This window comes from Alligator sinensis, unplaced genomic scaffold (genome assembly GCF_000455745.1).
Source record: "Alligator sinensis unplaced genomic scaffold, ASM45574v1 scaffold600_1, whole genome shotgun sequence".
NCBI lineage: Eukaryota > Metazoa > Chordata > Crocodylia > Alligatoridae > Alligator > Alligator sinensis.
The window spans coordinates 4809426-4834608 of record NW_005841859.1 but is presented as its reverse complement, the minus strand read 5'-3'; the positions used below and the strand labels follow the sequence as shown (position 1 = coordinate 4834608).

At 42.4% G+C, this 25183-nt stretch overlaps 1 protein-coding gene across 2 annotated transcripts in view; it reads right to left on the bottom strand.

The window, feature by feature from the left end:
• Positions 1-5777: 5777 nt before the first annotated feature.
• The window catches only part of TRABD (TraB domain containing), a 49098-nt gene continuing 29692 nt past the window's right edge, over positions 5778-25183 (bottom strand). Inside the window, exons 6-10 of one of the 2 annotated variants that reach the window (XM_006016509.3) lie at positions 22795-22905; positions 19624-19763; positions 17152-17324; positions 13561-13672; positions 5778-6208 (exon numbers count right to left, since the gene is read on the bottom strand). In XM_006016509.3, coding sequence (XP_006016571.1) covers positions 6058-6208; positions 13561-13672; positions 17152-17324; positions 19624-19763; positions 22795-22905 — 687 coding nt within the window. In that variant the 3' untranslated portion in view covers positions 5778-6057. The remainder of the gene's footprint in view (positions 6209-13560; positions 13673-17151; positions 17325-19623; positions 19764-22794; positions 22906-25183) is intronic. The other variant, XM_006016512.3, reaches the window with a different exon arrangement.

Sequence of the window (25183 nt, the reverse complement as noted above, 5' to 3'; positions counted from 1 at the left end):
GTGTGCCCCCCCCCGGGGGGGGGGGGGGGAGGAGGTCTGTTCCAGACCCTGGACAGTGGGACTGTAAAGGAGTTTTTCCTTATGTCCTGTCTAAATCAGCCTTCCAGGAGTCTGTGGCCATTAGACCTTGTTATTCCTTGGGAAGCCCTGGTGAACAACTTTTCTCCCAGGTCCTTATATACTTGTAGGCTGCCACCAAGTCCCCCCCTGAGCTTTCTTTTCTCCAGGCTGAAGAGTCCCAAATCCCTCAGCCTCTCCTTGGAAGGCTTGTTCTCTTGGCCTTTGATCATACAGGTGACTCTCCTTTGGACTCTCTCAAGCTTATCCACGTCCCTCCTGAAGTGGGGGACCCAAAACTGGATGCAGTACTCCAGCTGCAGCCTCACTAAGGCTGAGTAAAGTGGGAGGATGACGACCCTGATTTTGTTTGAGATGCATCAGTGGATGCATGCCAGAGTTTGGTTTGTTTTGCCAGCCATGGCATCGCATTGGTGGCTCATGTTCATCTTGTGGTCAATCAAGACCCCCAAGTTTCTTTTGGTCGTGGTGCTAGCAAGCATAGCACTGCCAAGCCTGTAAGTATGATGCTGATTCTTCCTCCCAAGGTGGAGGAAGAACCAGCTTGTACTTGCATGGCAATTAGACAAGTTACACATCTGCCTCTCAGAGCAAAGCATACAGAGCTGAACAGCCGTTCAGCCTATTTTCCTACACCCCTTTCACATACTTAGCACAAACTGACTGTTGATGGCTTCAAGTAAAATGGGAATATATTTATAGTGGCAATTTCATCTATATGGGCACAAGATCTATTTTGAAGTTACAGCAAAGTAATTTAGATAGGATATCAGGAAATCCTTCTTCACTGTCTGAAATGAGGCAGTGGAATAGGCTGCCTAAGGAAGTTGTGGACTCTCCATCACTGAGCAGTTCAAGAAGAGGTTTGACAAGCATTGCTTAGGGATGGTTTAGGAGTAGTTATGCCAATGCTCTACTATGGGTATTTCCCATGCTTCGGGGCTTTGCTGGTCGCCACAGGGGGGCCAGGAAGAAACTTTTTTCCCCTCCTGTTGCTACACATATTCGGGAGGGGGAGGAAGGTACCTTCTTTGGAAGCATTGATGTTGCCTGCAGCCAAGGCTGGGAAATTTAACTGGAGTGTGCCAGTGCTCCTACTGACACAAATGTGACTAGAGGATCTGCCACTCCATTCGGCGTCAGACAGATCACTATATTTGGGGTCAGGAAAAAAAATTACCTCATGGTCAGATTGGTACAGACCAGAGGGGGAACAGGGTGTTTGCCTTCCTCTGTAGCAGCCCTTTCTTGAATTTCTCAAACATATTTTAACCCTCACAGCAGACAGTAGTAATCCACTACTGCCCACTGCATTACCTGTGGCAGCTTATAGCGCCATGCCTTGTGGCTGTGTCATGGCTGACTGTGGTTTTACTAATAGGTTAGACAATGGATTTAAACAGGATGATTTGGATAGGGATGATCCTGCCTCTTGTCGGGGGTTGGACTAGGTGACCTCAGCCCTATTTTTCTATGAATCTGTATGCTTGACTACTCCTTTTTTGCAATTCAGAGCTACAGGGATGATCTCAAAAGGCAGGTGAGGGTGCTCAGTACGACACTGGATATGGTCCATTATTAGCATATCTGTAGAAGTTGTTATACAGATTGATGGCTTTTCTCTTGAAAAGGCTTCTTTTAAAGGTGCACTTGAATAAAATCAGCCCTGAAACACCAACATCTAAAATTAAACTTTATTTCATTTTAAGAAGGAAAAATCAAGTATGTACAAGTGTATCTTAGAATCACACAAATAACTTTGTCTCCTCTTTCTAAAGCGTGGTTCCCACTACTGCCTGGCACTTCTGGGATAACTTGTTATATTTCTCAATCAGTGGTTTCTACACGGTTTTCTTACACATACAGAACTGCAAAGAACAATTCCCAGTGGAACTCTGTGAAATGACTTCAGACTTTCTCATCAATAATTTAATTTGGCTCAGGCCACATATAAGTATCCAGCACTGGTGATCAAACAATACATTATAAAAGCAGATAACTTCCATTCCTTGTCAAAGGAATAGATTAATAATATACCATAACGGACAGATGTGGGAGGATATGCATCTGTTCTCTCGATTAAACTACTTCCGTTGACACAGTTGTATATCAGATTACCCAGTTATCATTTATTATTTTCACAGGTTACTCACCACCTTGCCCAACTGTGCCCCGACTGAGACAGTGCTGTGCTGACTCAGTTCATCATTTCACTGGCACGTCATGTGGGAGTTCCACAAACAGCACTTTGTCTTGATATTTATTTTAAAATGTAAAAATACTGCCTGCTTTCATGTAAAAGGCATCATCCAGCACTCCTCATGTCGACAAAACTCACAATACTTTGACAGTAGCGTTACCTGAGTGAGGAGAATCAGAGTCGGAGCTCTATGCTAATAGGGCAGAATAAGTATCCTTTCTTCACAGGTACACATATGTTCACAGAATACAAGGCAGTTAATTGGCTGTATGATTTGCAACATCAACTGATTGAATAGTCTATCACAGGCCCAACTGATACTAAATTGCAATTTGAACATTAGGAGTATAAGTAGCATTCCATTATTTTGTAAGGGTCCTATTGATTTACTGGTCCAATTCAAAAGGTTCAATAAATTCTGATTCTAAATTTATGTTGCCACTAAATCCTGCACCTTTATTCTTTCATAGGGCTCAGTCCTTCAAGGTGCTGCTGAGCATTCTAGTACCAAACAGAAGCACAGCACTTCAGTACGTGGAACTACTAATGTGCATGAACTTCAGAATGTGCTTAACTGGGACACAAACCAAAGTAATTTGCATTCTGGAGAATTGAGCACATAGTTCTCATTCATTAGGGGGAACGCTCATTCTGCACCTCTGCTGGCTAACCAGTATTTGTTGTCATATAAAAATGACCAACCCACAAATAATGGCCTTGCCAGAAATGGTGGCTAAAACATTTTATTTTTATGCTGCTGAACATACTGCTGTTTATTTAAATCATTTTAGATTAAAGGCACATGCTTGTTAAAAATACTTCAACTTTACGTAAGATGTACAAATGCATAAAGCAAATGCACATTTCCCTAAACCTACAATATGGCTTCATAAAGGTCGAGTTGGGGCTGGGACAAATCAACATATATTTAAAAGTTGTACTGGATGCTGTTAACACTGAAAGGATTGACTCAAGACCATTGAAGAAAATAACTGGAGCTCTAAAACGCTGCACATTACATAAACAGTACAACACGTCAAGTATACAGTAAATACCATTTTTATGTGGATTCGTAAGACTGTTAGGGGTCTGCAAATTCATTAGGCATTCATTTGCACAGGGGTTTCTGTGATCTGCCAGTTTGCAATAGTGGGAAGATGGAAAACAAATTCCCTAGCAGCAAACAGCTTGCTTCAAGAATTTGTTTATACATTTTGTATGGAAAGTGAAAAACATACTTCACGACAAATTTGGGTAATCATCAAATAAAAGAGTAACTTACTATTACATGCAAGTCGTAGTACATGTAACCATTTTTGGGTGGATTTTTTTTTTGCACATAGGAAAAAAACAGAGAACATTAAATATGCAATAATGCTTCAAAACAATCATTTAGTCCCACCCACATTTAAGGCTCATTTGTCTGCAATTTACCTTAGACATTTATTCTTGTGTGTAAAATTTCCTGAGCACAGATACATTTGCAGATATTTTAAAGCAAAACATTAAATATATTCAACTATATAAGTTAGAAAGATCTCAGAAAAAATGCAAACTTTTGGTATGTCACTAAAGCCTGGAGGAGGAGCTTAAGCTTTTTTCTTTCTTCTTTAAAAATGTACACCAAAAAATGTAATAAAATTATTCAAACAGGACTGCTTAATAGTAAACAATTTATTAAATCTTTACCAAAAAAAATAAAGGAATCAGAATTCACATGGTCCCTATTATGTCTTAAAAATCATTTGCTAATGATGTTTCTGAGCTCATTAAAGATCATTGCTCATTTCTCAAACAGTAATAAATGGAAAGCTAAAGAGCAGGGACATGATTCCACAGTGCCCTGCATCACCATTGTGCCAAAACGGATCCAAAACGCTGCCATTCTGAATTGGTAACATTCACTGCACCGGTATAAGGCCCCAATTAAAAAAAAACCACTTCCTCATACTTGAATACTTTGCAGAATCATGAGGGACTTAAGCATATGCTTAAAAGGTAAGCATGCACTTAAGTCATCTGTTAAATAAAGATCTAAAAAAAACTATGCAAGGTGGAAGGCAAAGGAGTACCAGGCCCTACAAACAGACCAGCTTCTAGCAAAGTCAATACCATCAGTTCCTCAGTTTCTTTTAGGATACAAGAGAAAAAGCCTTAAAAAAGCTTTTACAAATAGACACTGTACAGAAGGTGCATGCAGAATAAATTGGGGCAAATAAGAAATTGTGCAAAGATATGTCCCACAGAGCTTTGTAAATTGATTCCACTAATACCAGATGCACCATTTGTTAATTTTATTAAATGTACTGAAAATCAGAATCCACCTCTTCTTGGCTCTGCCTCTATTCCTTCATATGTGGTCTCCACCCAACTAACCAGGCAAATGATAATGGATATAGAATTTAATCATCTTGCAACTGCATAGCAGCCCCAGCAGTAGATGGGACTTTTTCATACGGTATAGTAGATTCTAATTTTATTGAAATAACAGTTATGATTACTATGGCATTGGACTGGTAACAGTTATTTGCAGAGGACACTTACAAATCAAGGCCAATTCCATTTGAGGAGTACAGAATGCATTCTAAAATAGGATGACTACAGGATTAAAAGAAAGAGTTGTACTGAAAAGGTTTTAAAGTTACAGTAGTTTGAAATACCCATAATTCAATATACAAATAGCAAGTAACCCTGAAACCCCACAGCTATTTAAAAAAATTAAACTGGGATTTTCTTTTTTATTAAATAGGTTGAAATACCTATCCCCTAAATAATTATACTGACAAATAAAATATCTACATATATCCAAAAAAAAGTGGGCAATAATTAGGTCTCAGTCTTAGATTTACTGTCCAAGTAAAGAAAGGTTTGAGAACCAGAAAGTTATACAGCAGTGCTAGTCTCAACATTTTACAATACAAATTTGGTGCCAATGAGATTTGACTAATTAATATGAGTTATATTCCTAATTCAAAGGGACAGAGTGCCCTGTAAACACTGGAAGTTAACCAATAGCTTCCAACAACATTGTGGCCATACCTTTTCCACACAGGAGAAAAAATTGGATTGATGTCTGTAGCAAGGGATATAATTCTAAAGGCAACATTTCCGTTCTTCAATAAGGCTCATAAGGGAACTTAGTGTACATACGTATGACAGCCTGTACCATTCTGATATTTTTGGAAAGCTCTGAAGTTTTAAAAAACCTAAATGCTTTAAGTATAAAAATCTTTCAGTAAGACAATGGCCTTCTAAATCATTTCATAGGTGCTTGGCACCAGGAACGATCACTTGGTATTATTATACCGAAAAACACTCAGACAAGTGTCCCTGCACTTTTGAGCAGAAACACATTATTAAGATATTTTATGTTGCTCTGTTCCTCTGAAAAAAAACCCACCTCATGAATGCACAATCTTTATGGTGTCTGTACTAAGTCATAAACATATATATTATATATACGTATATAATATGGAATATGAACGTGAGATTTTATATATATATATATATATATATATGCAGACAATTCATTCACCTCCAGCTGGCATCATGTGCTTTCATATAACACACTTACTAGGAAGCAAACTTATTCATCAGGTCACAGCTGGTGTAGCTTTTAATATCAATCCATTTATTACACAGCAATTCGGCATCAAATGGTCTTTGATTAGAATTCCCTCCTTTTCAGTCCAGTTCTCATGTGTTGCCTTTAGCACCCTTTTCTGCCACTCTTCAAGTAGTATTTCACATGGGTGTTCAATGCCAAGGTCTAATTTCTGTCATCCTCTGAAGACAGAGACCTGTTGGCATGAGAGAATAAACTGTACTGTGCTTTGTCCTATCCGGTAGCAGCCATATCCCATCAGTCCGAAAAATGTTGCCTTTATGACAAGGCTCAGAACTTTACTCGAAGTTGATGGAGGAGGCACACTGAAGTAAAAGAAAACAAAATTAGCATTTCATGTCACTGAAAGAGAAGGGTATTTCACCTCTAGATTAAACTGATCATTTCTGCCACTACTACTGTCATTATAGCACTAGCTTACTCATGAGGAAAAACTATTAAGGAACAGATACATTCAGAGCAAGCAAATGGTCAAATCAATTTATTCTTTCAATATCTTACTGCAAATGTAGGGGTAACTATAGTACATGTCCAGGCACATATGGCACAAACTTTAAGGCCTGAGGAACCTGTCATACCCTTCATACCATCAAAATCTCCAAGACTGCTGTAAAGAATACAACAAAATGTAAATAGTAGGCAGAATTATTAATATTATCACTCATCTAGTTAAAAAGAATAAAAACCCAGAGGTGATGGGTGACATCATAAACAGGTATTTACTTAATAAAAATTAAATAGTCAGGGGTTTAAAGGAGGTCTGAACCTTAGATGCATTAAAAAACACAGGTACAAATAAATGTCTACAATTAACTACAACTATGTAAATCCATAACAGACACACATTTAAACTATGATTTAAACGGAGTGGGACCTGCCTATATTAAGCATTTGCACTGGCATAAACCAAATTGGTTAGAAATTGATTTAGTGACAATGGCACCATTTTTTTCATATGGACAAACTCTTGCACACTGAGGAATTAGAAGCCAGCCTAACTCAGGAGTGTGAGCACATGTTGTTCAGAGTCAGGGAAAGATACCTAATAGCTTATATCCTTCTATTAGTTACTCTACAGTAATAACCCAGAAAGGAGATAATCTAAATCACCACTGTATGCGACTCAAAGGATATAGTAAGGTATACTTAGCATTAGGTTCAATATATGATGATGTCAAACTCAATACACTGGAAGTACACACACTTTGATACAGAATTCTAAGAAATATTGTTTTCAGGATCACTTTGCCACGCATGAATTATAAGAAGACATCCAAAGGCAAATTTTAAGTTTAGAAGGATTACAGTCACAATGCGCAAGCTTTGTGATGAAGTCTCATGCTGTAATGGGGCAAGGCACATCTTCCAAGAAGAGTGAGTGAGTGAGGGTGGGAAGAGGACAGGTGGGGGGGTGGAGCAGGGTTAGTATAACTTCAGTGACAGTCTATCAGTGTGCCTTAACTCTGACTTGCAAGGATCATCTCTGTAGGCATGAAAATAGGCAAACCAGTTCCATACTGTTCCACTTTTCTAATAGGATCATAGGAAAGTAGTATTGGAAGGGGCCTCACAACATCATCTAGTATGGCCCCCTGCTCAAAACAGGATCATCCTGACTAAACCAGCACAGCCAAGTGTCTGTTTAATCTGCTTCTGAAAAAGTCCAAGGATGGAAATTCCAGAGCTGCTCTAGGTAGCCTGTTGCAGGGCCTGACCACGCTGAGTCAGAAAGTTCCTCCTGATCTGATCTCCAATCTAGATTTCTCTGCTGAAGCATGAGGCCATGGCTCCTAGTCCTACCTCCTATGGCCACAGAGAAAAACTCACCTCCATTCTCTCAATAATTGTCCTTCAGGTACTTGAAAACTGGTAATTAATTGGTGGAGGGACCCTGGCAGCCCTGCTGTTTGCCACTGATTGGACAGGAGACAAAAACCACAGCATATTTAAAACTGTGGTTTTTGCCTCCTGGCCAATCAAAAGCAAGTGGTGGGGCTGCTGGGACCCCTCTGCCAGTCAGCTGCAAGGGGTGGTGAAACGCGGTGAAAAGAACAAGATTAAAGGAGCTGCCGCACAGCACTCTTCCAGCATGATTTCGGTAGATCCTTACTCATAAGAACTGCCTTCCAGGCCCCCAATCATTTTTATTGCTTCAAAATGGACTCTTTCCAAACTGCCCACATCTTTCTTGAAGTGTGGGGCCCAAAACTGGACACAGCACACCAGGTCAGGCCTCACCAGTGTTGAATAGAGTAGAAGAACCAGTGACATTCCTGTTAATACAGCATAATATGCTGTTGGCTTCTTTTGCAACAAGAGCCTAATGTTGTCTCATATTTGCTTATCGTCTTTTGTAACCCCAGGTCCTTCTCTGCAGTACCTTCAGCTTAGCTGGTCATTCCCCAGTCTGTATTTGTGCTATCATTCTGTCCCAAGTGCACAACTTCACACTTGTCCTTGTTGAATCTCATCTGATTGTTTGCAGACCATTTCTTCAGCCTATTTAGGTAGTTTTGGATCCTAGTCCTATACTCTGGAGTATCTATGACTCCACCCAACTTAGTGTTGTCTGAAAATGTGCTAAGCAGGCACTCAATTCTGTCATACAAATCATTCACAAAGATATTAAACATTACCATGCCCAGGACAGACCCCTGGGGAACCCCGGTTGAGACCTCCTCCCAACTAAACATCCAAATCATTGATAACTACTTGTGGAACATGGTTATGTAGCCAGTTTTTTTTATTCACCTTATAGTACTTTCATTTAGTCTATTTCCTTAGCTTGTTAATGAGAATGTTGAGAGAGAAAGTGTCAAAAGCTTTGCTAAAGTCAAGGTACATCACACCCACTGCTCTCCCAACATCCACAGAGCCTGTCACCTTATCACAGAAAGACATCAGGTTGGTCAGGCATGACTTGCTCTTGGTGAATCCAGGCTGCTTGTTCCTGATCACCTTCCCCTCCTCTAGGTGCCTCACAATGGATTCCTTGAGCATCAGCTCTAGGATCTTTCCAGATATGGAGGTCAGGTTCACTGGTCTGCAACTCTCTGGATCCCCCTTCTTCCCTTACCTAAAGACAGGCACTATATTTGCCCTTTTTCAGTCATCCAGGACTGCACCTAATCTCCATGAGTTCTCAAAAAGGACAGGCAATGAATGGCTATGAAATTACTTAAGTCAGTTCCTTCAGTGCCCTAGCATGCATCCTGTCTGGCCCTGTCAGCTTGAAAGCATCTAGCTTCTCTAAGTAATTCCTAACCCAGGTGTGGGCAAAATACAACCTGTCAGGCCATTCTATCTGACCTGCAGGAACCCTAAAAAATTTAGAAAATATTTATCTGCTCCTGGTTGCCTGTCAAAGATGACAGGATCCAGGAGCAGTAGGACCCAGCGGAAACTGTCAACAGGAGCAGCAGCCCAGCCTCGCCCCACCCTCAGCCATTTCCCTGTGTTTCTGTCCACACACTGCTCCAGCACCACGCGGCTTCTGGCTGCATCACCAGGGAGCATGCGGCCGAGCCAGTACTCCGGGGGTGGGGGGAAGAGGGTTGTGCCTGGGTGTGTTTTCATAAGGAAGGAGTGTGTGTGGGTGGGTATGTGTTTGCAGGGAGGGAGTGTGTGCACATGGGTTCGTAGGGTAAGTCCTACACCTCCCCCCACACCATACACATGCCCCCCTGCACTGCCATACACGCAGCCCCCCAAACCCAAAGCCCCTCACACTCCAGCCACCCTCCCCCACATGCAACCCCCACAAACCCCATACCCACCCACACTCCCTCACCCCACACCCATACCCTCCCCCACCCTCCTCCATACCCACAGTCCTTCACAAACTTATACCTCCTCCAACAATATACAAGAGTAAGACTTCATTTTAAACTATTATATACAATCACCCCTGTGTACACTACACAAACACACATAAACCAGGACAAAAATGTTTTTTGAAATCAAATTAACAAAAGAATGAGAAATGCAGCAGGAGGTCAGCCTGGCTAGCCAGCAATCTCTTCAAGGAGTAATAATTAAAAAAGGAACCCTATAAAATAGTGGAAACCTGGTCATTGTACTAGGGACAAGTATAAGAGTATTGCACAGGCATGCAGGGAGAAAATTAGGAAGGCCAAGGCACAGTTAGAGATGGAGGTGACAAGGTACATAAAAAGCAATAAAAAGGGCTTCTACAAGTACGTCCAAAGACCAGAGAAACCACAGGTTCTTTAAAAAATATGGAAGGCAATCTAGTTATGGATGATATAGAAAGGATGAAGGATTTAATGCCTTTTTTACTTTGGTTTTTACAAATAGGGGCAGCTACCAGATGATAAATATAGTTGGCAGCAAAGATAGGGAAGGATGCAAACAGCCAAGAGTAATGGCAGAAGTGGTTAGGGCAGGAGTGGGCAATTATTTCAGGCAGAAGACCGCTTACCGAGTTTTGGCAAGCTGTCAAGGACCGCATGGGTAGCCCCGCCCTTTGACAGATTCCCCTCTCCCTGATTGCCATCTTGTAACCAGAAGTCCCGCCCCCTAACCCCTGACCTTTGGCACCAGAAAGTCCCTCCCCTTGCCCCCCGGAAGTACTCCTTTCAGCAAAGGATTTTGCCTACTTAAAAGTACAGCCAGCTTTTCTGGATTCTTTTTTCCCTAATGGAAATGTTGACAAATGTACTATTAATGCAAGTTAACAGAGATAACTGATGGGCAAACCCTATTTCCTAGGAACTACATTAAGAATAATGAGCCATCATCAACAGGAAGGATAAGTCAGTAGTTACAGAACTAGCCTGAGGCATCTTGAATACTTGTTAGATTAAATGTTATGAAGTCCTTTGATATAAAACGGCCATCCACACGTGTGGCTTAAATTTAAACAAGAACATCAAAAAAAGATTATTTTTGCTATTTAAATGTATACTAAGCATCTGTGTGTATACATCAACAACATTTGTACTTTGTATATTACTTGAACAAAACAAAAGTAAAGAAACCCATAATAAGCTATATTATTATGCCTAAAGTATATTAGAAGCTTTCTTTCACAAATTGCAGGTCTCGTCTTTGAGAATCACATACCCTACGTTCATTTTAACAGCATTATACATAGATCAATACATTTTCTCCTAAGGCAAGGTAATTTTCTCATCAGATGAATTACCCTGGAAAACCAGATCTGTTCATTTTTAATTCTTTATAGCCCCTTTATCTTTATTGTAAGAACAATCTGCCAGCATTGCACATTAATTCATTACTGTTCTCTGCTGCAGTAAAAAAAAGAATGACTTACGCCTAGAACCCACACTGGTTAACTAGACACCTAAGTGGGCTTAGGTAGAATTTAGGCATTTCAATTACAAAAAATAATACAAAATAATCTGACTACAGTGGCCACAAAATCCCTTTGATACTTGCAATCGGTTAGTACCTATGTTTTGGACAGCAAACTTCTCCTAAATCCAGGCTTCTCAGAATATGGCAAGAACCCCTGTTTCAGCAGCTAAGCACCTACCTCCTGCCTGAACTACAATCCAGAATCTCGTTGGGGTGCTTCCTAAATTCATAGTTTCATAGTATTAGGGTCGGAAGGGACCTAATAGATCTTCTAGCCCGACCCCCCGCCAGGGCGGGAGAACAACAAAAAACCCTAAAAACAAAAACGGGACTCAAATGAGTCCAGCCAGGTAGGCATCCAGCCTCTTCTTAAAGACCCCCAGGGTAGGGGCCAGCACCACCTCCCTTGGAAGTTGGTTCCAGCTCCTAGCCGCCCTAACTGTGAAGTAGTTTTTTCGGATGTCCAATCTGTACCTCCTCTCCATCAACTTGTGCCCATTACTCCTTGTTATGCCAGCGGGGGCTAGGGGAAACAGCGTCTCCCCCAAACCCTTCTGGTTCCCCCTAGTGAGTTTATAGACGGTCACCAGGTCCCCCCTCAGCCTTCTCTTGTGGAGGCTGAATAGGTTCAGGTCCCGCAGTCTCTCACTGTAGGGTCTGCCCTGTTGTCCCCGGATCATGCGGGTGGCCCTCCTCTGGACCCTCTCCATGTTGTCCACATCCCTCCTGAAATGGGGCGCACAGAACTGGACACAATACTCCAGCTGCGGCCTGACCAGCGTCGCATAGAGGGGGAGGATCACCTCCCTGGCTCTACTCGAGATGCACCTGTGGATGCACGACAAGGTCCGGTTAGCCCTGCCAACCATGACCTCGCATTGTCGGCCCATGTTCATCTTGGAGTCAATAATGACACCAAGATCCCTTTCCGCCTCCGTGCTCTCAAGTAGGGAGTTCCCCATCGTATAAGTGTGCTGCTGGTTCCTACTACCCAAGTGCAGCACCCTGCACTTGTCCGTATTGAAACACATCCTGTTCCTGTTTGCCCACCCCTGTAACCTATCCAGATCCTTCTGCAATCTCTCTCTCCCTGCTAGCATGCTCACCTCCCCCCAAATGTTGGTGTCTCAGCGAATTTAAACAGGTTGCTTTCCACCCCAACATCAAGATCGCTGATGAAGAAATTGAACAGCGCAGGCCCCAGGACCGAGCCCTGGGGGACTCCACTACCCACCTCCCCCCAAGTCGAGTATGATCCATCCACCACCACCCTCTGAGTGCGACCCTTCAGCCAATCTGCAATCCATCTGACTGTGTAGGCATCTATGCCAGTGTCGCCTAGTTTATTAATTAGGATGGGGTGAGAGACGGTGTCAAAGGCCTTGCTGAAGTCCAGAAAGACTACATCCACCGCGACACCTGCGTCCATGGCCTTTGTGACCTGATCATAAAAGGCAAATTCTTCCTAACTCACCAGTGGGAACCAATACCCAGCACACCACAGACTCACGCTCCCTCTGTGAAAACCCTTTGGAGAAGCTATATGTAGGGGTCTACTGAACTCGAGTTGGCCAAGGGGCCCCAATGCCCCCCTCTTCCCCTCAACACTGATTGGAGAGGTCTGGCTGTCATGCAGCCCCAACCCTCACTGCTGATTGGTGGAGAGGGGCAGGACTGCAGGACAGGCAATCTTCTCAGCCAATCACCAGCAAGGGCGAGGGTGGGGGGGTGGGTGGTGGCAGCCATCTTGCCTACTCCTCTTCCCTGACAGGCTGCGCAACTAGGCTGCAGCAGCTATGAGGACTGCTGACTCCTACCGGGGAGCCAGTGTTTTATTTTCAGTAAGTTTCCCCTCCCCACACAGATTTTGTAGAAATCACCTGATTTCTCATGTTTGAGTAGGTCCCTAGCTATATCCTAGGGATCCTGCATCCTAAGTGCTCCAACCAAGCTATTACACAGAAAGTTCATCACACCAATTAGGTACCTCCCTGTTACTCTGGATTCCAAGTGCCTTGGTGGCACTTAAGGACAGTTCTGATTCAAGAGCAAAAACTTCAAAAAGGACCAAGAGTTCAGACCCACCCATTATATTCCTATTGACTTAGCTCTAGGCAGTTCCCTGCTCAACATCCAAGCTCTCCAAATCACCCTTTGGAGGCATCTGACTCCCCATTTACAATGCAGGGAGCCTAGAACATGTTGCTAAACCCATTTTTTGAATCAACCTCCGGGTTGTGATGCCCAAAATGGAAGCAAATAAAGGACCAATCTGGCTTTTGCCTTCAATTAATGCTTAATAAATGAATAATATTACCTCATTATTTCCTGGATGTTTAAGTCAATGTTCCAGTTCTTCTCAATTCCAGGCACGTGACCCATCCCAACCACACCAACTACAACCGATGGGATACATTTTCTGGGTTCAGCTAAGAAAGAAAATGGGGGGAAAATAATATATCAATCTGCTCTGCAGTGAAAAAAGCAGTGGCAATCTGCAAGCAATTAAAAAAAACAAATCACCAATCTTTCCAATTAAACAATTTCAAAGAGGCACAGGCTGCCTATAGGTATAGGTCACCCCTAAGCTATTTACATTGTCTAAATTGGCCCCAGTTCAGCAGCTAGTGGGCAGGGCTTGACCTTGACTAGGAAAAAGTGATATGATATGATGACTTAAGTCACCATGGCTATTCCAGCTGTGCAGAATGCAGCCCTCAGGGATCTGGGCTGTCACAAGCACATACGATTTGCTGCACTGTCTGCCTTGCCTTCCTATTGGCTACCAGCAGAATTCTAAATTGTTGACGATGATCCTTGAAGTCTTGAATGATCTAAACTTGGGCCCTGCCTTCACTATATCATACTCTAGCAGACATGATTAAATAGAAAATACTTGGCATGGGAAGCTAAATTTGAAAATGTCACATGTAGTGACATGTCTCTCTCAACTACCCACCTCTGAGGTCTGCTCCCTTGGAATTAGGGCCTGAGTTTAGTGACCACATAAGTATGAAGCCAAATGCATTTGGGTCCTAATCCAGCTAGGTGGATCACTGCACATATATGGAGCTCCACCAATTTCAGCACTGACCTCCTCAAAGCAGAAAGTTCAGTGTGCACGCATATCTTTGCATAACTAGAGACTTGCTCTGTTTTTAAGCACCTGATGGGCTTCTTTATTTTTGTTTTGAGAATCCCAGTTCCAGTCTCTGTTCTGGCCTGGTAACTGCTGGCACCAAGATCTTTCATGTTCACAGCTGCACTGTTGCTTACGTATAAGCAAAAAAGGAGCCTTGACCCATCCTCAAAATTTGCACCTGCTACTTAGTCTCCTCAAAGCCACAGGAACAAGATTCGAGATGCTATTAGAGAATCTGGCATTCAAAATATGGCATAAACTATTTAAACCACCAAAGCTCGTGTGTTGCAGCAATCCTTTAGAAACATAACTGGCACCACTGCAATTCTGATTCTCTCCCCCAGTTAGTGGGCGAAATCAAAGCTCTTTCCATAGAAAAGAAAATAAGACTTCAAGCTTGATACACACTAGTGCTCTTGACATGACAAACTGATTGCCAAATGAGAGATTTGCAACATTATCATGCTGAATTAGGACATAACTGAATGAATCGGGAAAGAGGCAGCTCAGCTTCTGGTTGCACATGGTACACAAAGGGAGAATCTGTGTCTTGAGATTTTCAGCTACAAATCAATAAATGAAAAGTCTGAGGTACAATTTCCTCCAAAATTATTCCTTTCTTCTTTCCTTTGAATTTTAATTTGCTTCCAAACAGCTTTTATCTTTACCCACCTCCTCCATCAGTTTCTGTTTTTCCTTTTCCCTTCTGTTTGTATCCCTCAAACCACATTCTTTTCAGTGAATGAATCTAATCCACCCTCCCTCTTTCCTTTGCCACATCTCCACGCCAGACTCAACCACGTATGAGGCAAATGCTGTCCTGCTGTTCTCGTACAGGATATTTCCAGGATAACAAATTAGATGCAACTGTGAGCGGGGACTCCTGAGTCGCTTGCAAAATCCTAAACTCTTTTCTCCACTACTGTGCTCTGGTATTTGTTAGAGAATTTTAAAAGAAATTTGTAAATTCTTTCATTAAGAGCACTATGCTAAGAGCATAGTGGGCTGTTTCACACACTACATGACAACTACTGCTTCTGTCACGACCCGGCCAAGTCTTTGCGTACTCTGAGATAGAGGGCCTAAAATAACCAAAGGCCCCTCCCTTCATGAAGGGAACACCAAATCTAGAAAAAAAATGACTCTGGAACTGTGAAGCAATAAAAACAGGAACAAGGAAAGCAGGGGTCAAAGGTTTAAATAAGGGCACAAGACGACAATACCAAGCCGAGATCTTTTTTGACAATTTATACTCCCCCACAAAGGAGTCCAAGAGGTCAGTGGCTGCTGCTGCAGCGATGCAAAGTCTTTGGGGGAGGGAAGTGGGCTCCAGAGCTGCAGAAAAGGTACCCTTTGAGGTTCCTCCTCCTGGATTGGTGCCAGGAGGAGGCTGATGAGGAAGTCTGCTGTCTTTATGAAGAAGGCCTGCATAGAGGAAACAATGTGGGGGAAAGTGCAGCCAGAACTTCACAATGTGATTCTAGGAGAGTCAAAAAAGGGGCTGTAACTTGGCACATGAGGTAGACATTCACCAGGCTTTCCCAACTGTTGGTACTGGAGGTCTCCATGAACTGCATCAGTTATGTGTCCATACGCACAGCTTTACATAAGAGCCACCAACTAATAATCCCACTGTGCTGGGAAACTGGATCAAATAAAAGTTGGCCACTGCTCATGACCCAATCATGCCCAACAGCCAAACTGAAAGAGCTTCCAAAGTTTTACTCTACTGCTGCTCTAGCTGGCAGCATTGGGGAAACACCATGCAAGGGAAAAACAGCAGCACAAGCACACTCTTCCCTCTATGAAATTTCAGACAGTGTCTGCAATACTACGCTGAAATTATTACACGTAATATCTTCTTGAGCTATCAGGCATGAGATAACCTAATCCATAACTTGCTATGATTATGCACTCTGAGCAACTGCAGATCACAAATGATCAACTGCTTTCAGTGTCCAGAGAAACACAGGCAGACAAGGTTCTTTGGGTAAATCTGATATGTACTATTAGACGGACTCAAATAGTTGGAAAAATATTTCTTAGCAAGCTTTCAGGCACAAACACCCTTGTCTCCCTATGTCCTTAGACCAACGCGGCTCCAACCTACACCCCAGAGAAACACAAGTAAGTCAGCATGCCCATACTTCCTCAAATTTATATATAAAGACTTGGATCCCATCCTGTGCTGTAACATTCACTGCCTACAGTTTTCAAATGTTCTCAGGCCAATTAGTATTTTCCAGTTAAAAAAAAAAAAAAACATCAGAAAAAGGAGGAGTTTATTATTCAAAGAACATTCATCCCTCTAAGGCAGGACCGGGCAAAGTCTGGTCTGTGGACTGGATTGGGCCCATGGTGGACTCCATTTCCCAGCAGCCCCTGTCCATGTTGCTGCAGCCGGTTTCCATGGAGACCTCAGCAGGGACAATACAGGGTCAGGGTTTCCATGGAGACCAGCCCCAGCAGTGCTGCCAGGGCGCAGGGCTGGCTGAAGCAAGGTGGGCAGGGGCTGCTGGGAAATGGAGTCTGACAGCAGGCCAGATCCACCATTTTACCCACCCCTGCTCTAAGGAGGTAATGTTGCTACTTCTTATGGAATATTAACAATATTCTCCCTTCTTTTTATGCACTGTAAGACATGAAGTTATAAATTACACGTGGACCCTGCCTACACTGCATAGCATCAAAACTTTCCAGATTTGCTAAGAGAAAGTACAATCTTAGAGTCCTACATAAAGAATATGTCCTACATAAAGTCATTACCTTCTGAAGCACGAGGTAGTTCTATTTGTTTAGCTGCTTGTTTCAACATGTAGGTCAAAAAAATATCTCGTTCAGAGACGATTGTTCGATGAAGATCAGGAAATTCTCCAATCATTTCAGCCATCATCTGCTCCAATAAATCCTTCTGTTTACATTTCTCCACATCATCTTTACTGAAAGAAAGATAAATATTCTCAGTGATTGTATTATGCTCTTGGAAGTCCAATATTGACATATAAAAACAAAAATTCTGAAGCATCATACTAAATCCATACAACTCATGTCTATAAAAGAAACCCTAAGCTCATATTTTAAGCAAAAACCCTGAACTTAGTAAAACAGACAGAAGAGGGGGTCATTTATCTAACAGCATTCTGGCAGAAGTTATTCATTACCATATGATGTGTAAACTAGCAGTATTACTTAGAAAATGTAGCAAAATCCTGCTTCTCCCTGAAAAATCAAGAATTTTTACTGACTGGCCCTCAAAAGAGCAGTGTCAAGCATTCCTCAATAAGCAGATGAGTCATCGTTTTGTGAAGTACCTATGCTAAGGGAGAGGAATAAAAAAAGGCACTTCCTAAGAGACCACATGAACATAGACAAGGTAATTTGTGATCAAAGTCCCAAGTGGTCAGTCCCCTGAACAGGAGCACAAGCAATGAGTGGGAGGTAAGGAGTAAGAAGCTGCAGAGCACTCAAAACATTTGCCATATATTACCATAATGTCTCTGTGTATGTTTAGCTTTACATTTGTTTTCATGGTTGTGGTGTAGATCAGAGGTTCCCAACCACCAAACCACGGCCTGGGTTGGCTGCAGGGTTGTGGCATGAGCCCCCATGCAGACCCCCTGACTATCTGCCTGGGTGAGCAGCTTCTGGGTAAGTGGCAGTCATGTCCTGGGCGGCAGGGCAGCTCCGGGAGGGAGGCAGGCAGCTCCATGCACCCCATCCTGCTCTGCAGAAAAGAAAGGTTGGGAACCACTGATGTAGATACATTTACCAGGAACCAGTGAGTGGGTGCTTTGGTACCCCATGTATTAAGAACTGATGCCAAAATGTGCTTTATTTGCTTAGTTTCTGAACTGCTGGGTCATAAATACACAGGGTTTGGGGCACTGCAATTGGAGACAAGGAGAAGTAGAAGCAGAAATGTTATGTGGATTTTCTATGTAGCGCCTCAGAAGCAAAGTCAATGTCAATTAATTTAAACAAAATATAGACACTTACAAAAATACTTCACATAACCAGCAAGGTGCAATTCTACCAAAACTGAATAACCATGTGATTTTAACTGCAACTCTGTCTTTCCTTACTTCCTCTAGTCCTATCACTGTTTCTTGTCATATCCATAGTTAGATTTTAAACTCAGCTATGTAAGGACCTAAATGCAAATGTGCCTTATATTACTATTTCAATTGAATAATCAACATCTTCTTGGGGCAAGTAGAAAGGAACTGCATGGACAAGGAATACGGTTTCTTAAAATGAGTAGCATAATTCATGCCACAGACTGTTAGTGAAGAACATTAGTTAATCCTAAATTCTGCGTATAAATTGTTAGTTAAAGGATCAAGAGAGTCACATACTAGTTACACAACTCAATTGGAAAATATGTGCATACAAGCTAGCATGGAAGATGGATGATTTAGTTGCTTCCAATAAAACTTGGGTCTTTACCTGACTCTGAACAATGAAAATAGGAAGCTTTATATTGCTGTACTCCCTACCGGAAAGTTAACAAAGGTCTTCTACACATACAGTATTAACTAATCAGACAATCAGCCATGTTTAAAGTTTATGGGCTATGTTCTGCTCCATGCCAAGATCTAATCAACACAGACAGCTGCTTATTTTGTCTCAGCACTCAAGCTGCTCTAGTCCAGAAGTGAATTATGACAGCAAGCTGCATTCCCTTAAAGACCACAACAAACTGTGAATAGCACAGTGAAGCTCCGCTTTCTCCCTATCACAATCCCTCCATCCACCAAACTGAGGAGGAGGTTGGCATAGAAACTGCCTCCCTCAAATACGTGGCTGAGAATTCTCCCCCAGGCTGCTAGTGATACCTAAATTCTGGATACATTTTGGTATTCTTGGTGACACAAAGGGGTTGGAACAGGACCAGAAAAGTTGGCAATAAATGTGTTATTTTCAAATGAACATCTGTAGGATAACAAGTACATTTTATGGTGAAAATCCTTTCATCCAGGGTACCCTCAAAGTCTGTGGAACAACCTGACTGAGGTAAGCAGCATTATGCTGACGACAGCAGGTCAAGTTCAGTCAGTGGCACCACACTTATGCCATTGCACCTGGTACAGGAGTAAGGGGTTATGGAAAATGCTTCCCTTTTGTGGATTTCAGGCCTGATCACTTAAGGCAGTTGCTAAAGACTTTCAGCTTCCACTAAAGTCAAGCTGACAGTGCTGATCTACCCATCACGAATAACGGTAACAGACTTATTCATACCTGATAGGGTCAGATAAGAAGCAGAGGCCCCAAGCAAGCTTGACTTTTTGCCAGAGAGAAAGTGCAGCAATGGTTCTCTTAAATGTAACAGGGATCGGTCTGTCCCCCAGATGGAACCTGCAGAAGGGGACTTTGCTAGCCTGAAAGAGAAGGCACATATTACTCGTAGTCAACAGTACCAACTAGCATTACATGCTGCAGCACTAGCAGATCATTAGGACAATGTTAATATTTATGTCAACATTATGAAATACATTAGTATTTATAGTAACCCATGTACTCTAGGGAATACTAAGAAAACAAGAATAAGTGCCATCATACTTGAATAATTTTATATTTTGTAGTAAATAATATTTTTGTTTTCAGTGTAATATCTCAGAAAGGAATCCATGAAATACAATGGATATTACAGTAAAAACACAGAACTGTTTACATCAAAGGCAAAATGACCCTCTTAACCTTATTAAGCGAGTCATCAGGCATCTAGCTAGATAAATGCAAAAAAAGGCATTCTTTCTATCTATAGTAAATGGCTGGACTGGGACCGAGGCGCATATTTATATCTGGAGAAAGTCACAAGTAAAAAACAAATTTTAAGCAAGATCTATCCACATCATGAACCTAGCCCATATATTGAGATGAGCCACAGGCCCCCAGCAGGCATTAAAATAATGGAACAACTGGTATTTGAGGAATTTTATGGCCCATTCCAAATATCGCGCACTCCCCTCTCCTCCTCCAACTGAAGACTCTCAGAAAAAGAGACAAAGTAGCAGCATTTTAAAATTTACATCAAGAATACAGGTGCTTTGGGTTATATCTGGACAATGTCATTCTGAACAGTGTTGGTCAGCTGCTACACAACCTTCTTGTTGCTCCCCTCACCATTCCAAGAAAATGGATATTTGTGATTCATGTCATACTCATCTTCAAGCACATTTCTTAAAGCATACCATAGGCATGAACATGTTCAGTGTAACCAAGTACTTCATTGTGCATTATTACTGAACCAAAGCCCTACACTAAATTGTTCTGAGGAAGTCAAAATTATGAGTATGGAAAACTTCATGTCAAATTCCAAATGATGCTGAGCAGAGAGGTTCACCCTCAGCTTCCAAATGCATCCAATTCATTACTCAGTCTGACCTCTCCATCTTGAGCTCCAAGATAGGCTTCTTCCATGACTTACAGCAAAGAACTAAAAAACAGTTTACTTTGCATTGCTAAGTAGATACAGAACCAAGGAATATTTCCAACTTGTTCATGTTACCATCATACGTAACACCAACGCACAGAATTTTTGTGTTGTGCTCCTCCCATTATGACTTCCACATAGATAACTACAAAGGTTTGCTTCCTTTTTATGTTAGAAACAGGACATCTCGACTCAGTTCTGGTTGGGGGATCCTCTGGACCCTGAACTAAGGTTTCTCCAAACTCCTAGTCACAGACTTTTTTTACTCCAATTGCAGTTCCTAGTAGGTTCTGTTCATTTAGAGAGGGGTCATCAAGCCTGGTGACCCATGGGCTATGGCTGGCCCACATAGCTATTCCATTTAGCCTGACTAACCACTGAAGTTAGGAGTGTGGCCTGCTGTACAATTCAGGTCACCTGAGCGAGCCCTGCTACACATGGCCGGAGTGGCAGAGAGTTTGCAGCTGCTTTCTCTGCCCCTGCCATTTGGCTTTGGTGCAGCTGGTCTGCACCTACTAGACCTGCCACTGGCCCTACGGATCTGGCCCAGGGTGAACCCTGTGGTCTACATCTGTCCCAGAGCCTGAAGTGAATTTGATACCCCTGATTTATAGCATCATTCATCCCTACCCAAAAAGCTCACCTATTGTTTTGTATATGCTTTTCATCATGGAGCTGGTGCTTTCTGCTACTAACAAGAAAAGACAAAATAAATGGTGAAAAAGAGAACATACTGGTGGCTGCCAGGAACACAAAGCCAGCAGAATCCAGTTCTTATTTTACAGGAGCCAGTTTGAGCCTGAAGGTCTCCAACCTCACGTTCCTATCAACTCATTCCCCATGTCCTTCAGATGTCTGCGTAACAAGCTGTACTTGCTCCTCTCCCATAACTATGACTAGGCTTGGCAGGATTCAATTTTTACTGGTACATGTTGATAAACACTGATTTTACCTCACACTCACAGACCAGTGAAAAAATATTTCAAATATAATAATAAAAATTTATAGAAAGAGGGCGTAAGAAAAATAATGGCTGATGGAGTACGTGCTGACAGGGGAAACAGTCCCTACAGCACCTGGCTGGCTGTAGTTTGGACTGCAACTCCCAGAAACCCTTGGAGACTAGGAAGAAAGGAAGAGGAAGTGACAAAGCAGACAAGGGAGCTACAGGTGAGTGGAGAGGGACTCAAGGCAGCCCTACCACTCAGCTGGCGGCAGTCCTACAATAGTCACATTTTACAGTTTTATGGATATTTACTTTTTATATTTTGACGTGATATCATAAAGCTTTTAACATTATACTATCATTAATAAGTTGTCTGCCCTCTACACTCCTAATTTCACAGTCCTGAAAATTGAAATTGATAAAAATTTAAATAAATGCTTTAAAAAAAAATTGATATTATCTGTCAAACTTATTAAAAAAATAAAAAATAAAAGTCGAATTCTGCCACACCTACACATGCTCAACTTCTTTCCATAACAAACACAGTACTAGTTAGTTCTACTGAACTACTCCTCTATTAAACAGGGCAACTCTTAACAACTACATTAATTATCCCCCAGTTATTACATATAATATTATCTATATTGATATCACATAATGGGATCTGGATTAGCAATATTTTGCATGACATTTTAATGTAAATATAATATTGGGAGACAAAAGAGAGAAACAGCAACATTTCAATAATAATAATAATACCAGGAGAGATTGCAGGGGTAGGAAGAAGAATAGAATTCAAGGCCCTTATGTAGGGCCTCCATCAGTCTGGAGCAGGGAGGGGCACAAAAACAAATGTTTCTCTTACTTTACACTTCGCCTTTCACTTACAAGAGGATGATTCTTACCTCACGACAAGTAAGACAGGTATTTGAAAAGAACATTCTAGCCAAATAAGCAGCTTTATTTCATCTGACTGGCATACAAGCAACTGATCATTTTTACTTTAGATGGAAGCACTTCCAGCCCTTACCTCTTTGAAAGCCTCCCTAAATTCCCCTCCTGGGGCCATTCCCAGCTGTTCCGTGATGTGAGCAGAGACTTTCAGAAGAAGCATTTGCATCAATCCAGACATAATTCCATTCTAGCGGAAAAGAGAAAAAACTATTAAAAAGAGAGAGCCATCAACCTGTGCATTTTACAGAGATACTGTGCTGTTAATAGCCAGAGAGAATCATCAATTATTCTGATAAAGAAGAAACACTGATGCTGCCCTTTGGAGCCAATTTACTGATGAATGTAGTTTCTATTATTTCAGCTCCCATCATTTATATGTGAGTTCATCACTGAAATGTTCTTTAGTTGCACACTGAATTGTTGCCTTACAAAAAAATATATTAAAAAATAACAATCCTGGTTTCGCCCTATGTTTATTCCACCTGCCCGAAGTGAGAGAGGAAAAAACCCCCCAGGGTCTGAATAAATTAATATCAAGAGTAGCTCATGCTATACATGGAATGGATTGTACTCCTCCAAACACAGCAACACAAAACATGAGATTTTCATACTCTCTCTAAATTTGCCATTTTAGGGACTCCAAAAGGGATAAACCTAGAAGACTCAGCATGAAACACTTCGAGTCATGGAAAAGTAGGCCTGGGCGCTCGCTGACAATTGTGTCAGGTGGTTTCTCTCTTTCATACAAGACCATAAGGAAAATCCTACACAGCCCTAGGCATGATTCGCCCATTTGGAAGTAGCTGTGCCCAAGGGGAGAACCATGTCATAGGGACAGGTCTGCCAACTGTACTAGTTCCCATTAAAGTTTTCTTCTCTTAAACACCAGCAGGGATTCAAAACTCTCACAGGCAAGTACTTCCCAGGAGAGGCACTAGGATCAGAGGTTTCCAACCACTGGGCCATGGCCCAGTACCAGGCCGTGAAGGGTTGGCTGCTGGGTTGTGGCATGATCCCCCTGCTCAGACCCCCGTCCGTCCGCCCGCCCGGGCAAGCGGCTTCCGCTGCCAGCAGGCATGTACGAAGTTAAAGCTGGGGGGTGGGGCAGCCCCGGGAGGGAGGCAGCTGATTCCATGTGCCCGTCCTGCTCCTGCGCTAAATCACGCTGCCCTGCTCTCACTTCCCCTCCATCCAGCCTCAGTTATTCCATAGCTGCAGCCAGCTTGTTTCAAGAACACCTCTCCCCTGGCTGAATCAATGCCAAAGACCTGCAGTTTTACTGGCAAGCCAATCTGCCACTCTCTGCATGGACCTTAAAACCCAAGGGCACTTTTATTCCATTCCCCCTCCCTCAAAGGGAAGCCATGTCCTGGAATCCCTGTCAAAAAAATATCTCCCCACCCTTCCCTTAAGAAAGAGAGGGTGAAAAAATTAGTCAGTACTCTCTCTCCTCAGTCTGGATCTGGGTGCCATGATATTTTGGTCTGGCTATCAATAAATGGGAGAGTTCAATGACAAACATTATCTGTTCTTAATGGTAAGCAAGCCATGTGTAAGGGGGATAATCTCCAAGGCACAGAATGTCCATTCATCATTCCAATGGAAGCATGATCCTGACCGTCACCTCTCCTACAATTCACTGAGCAACTGGCTATTCTGCTCCTCTGGAGTGACAGTGTGATCAGGACAGTGTGAAACTTCACCAATGTGGCCTGGAGGATTTTCAAGCACTTCTGTCTAGTTTTGGTACTCAAAAGCTCAATTTGGCTGTTTGTATTGGAAACTCAAAGCAACACAATCTCATCTTTCAAGCACTACTCCGATTTGGAAGCCACCTTCCCCTCTAAACAAGAAATAATTCCCTCAATTTCTCTTCCATCCCATGTCTGAGACAATTCAAAGCCAAGTGTTGGCCCCCTGCCCTCTGGATCAAGGAGTCAGCCACAGAAAGGTGGGACATGTTCCAAGGTCAAGATGGGACACCTAACAGAAATGAGTGACATGCACAAGGAATAGGATGCCATTAGTCCAGCCTGGTGCCTGGGACAGAGAGGCGGCAGGGCTCCCATGGAAAATGAGGAAAGAAAGTCGGCGAAAATGAGAATTCTCTGAATGTATGGCCGCAAACCCAGAGAACACAGGACAACTATTTCCACAAACTCAGGAAAGTTCCTCACAAAAAGAAAATTGTTCTTGAAACTAAAGCAACTGAGGCTTTATTCCTGCCAAGATCATGTGCTACTGTTACCTCCCTTAGGACTGATCTGCACTTATATTCTGGTTTTACACTGATGGGTAAAAACTGTATCCTGCTGTGTAGCAAACGCAGATTCATAGATGTTAGGGTCGGAAGGGACCTCAATAGATCGTCGAGTCTGACCCCCTGCATAGGCAGGAAAGAGTGCTGGGTTCAGCTGACCCCAGCCAGATGCCTATCTAACCTCCTCTTGAAGACCCCCAGGGCC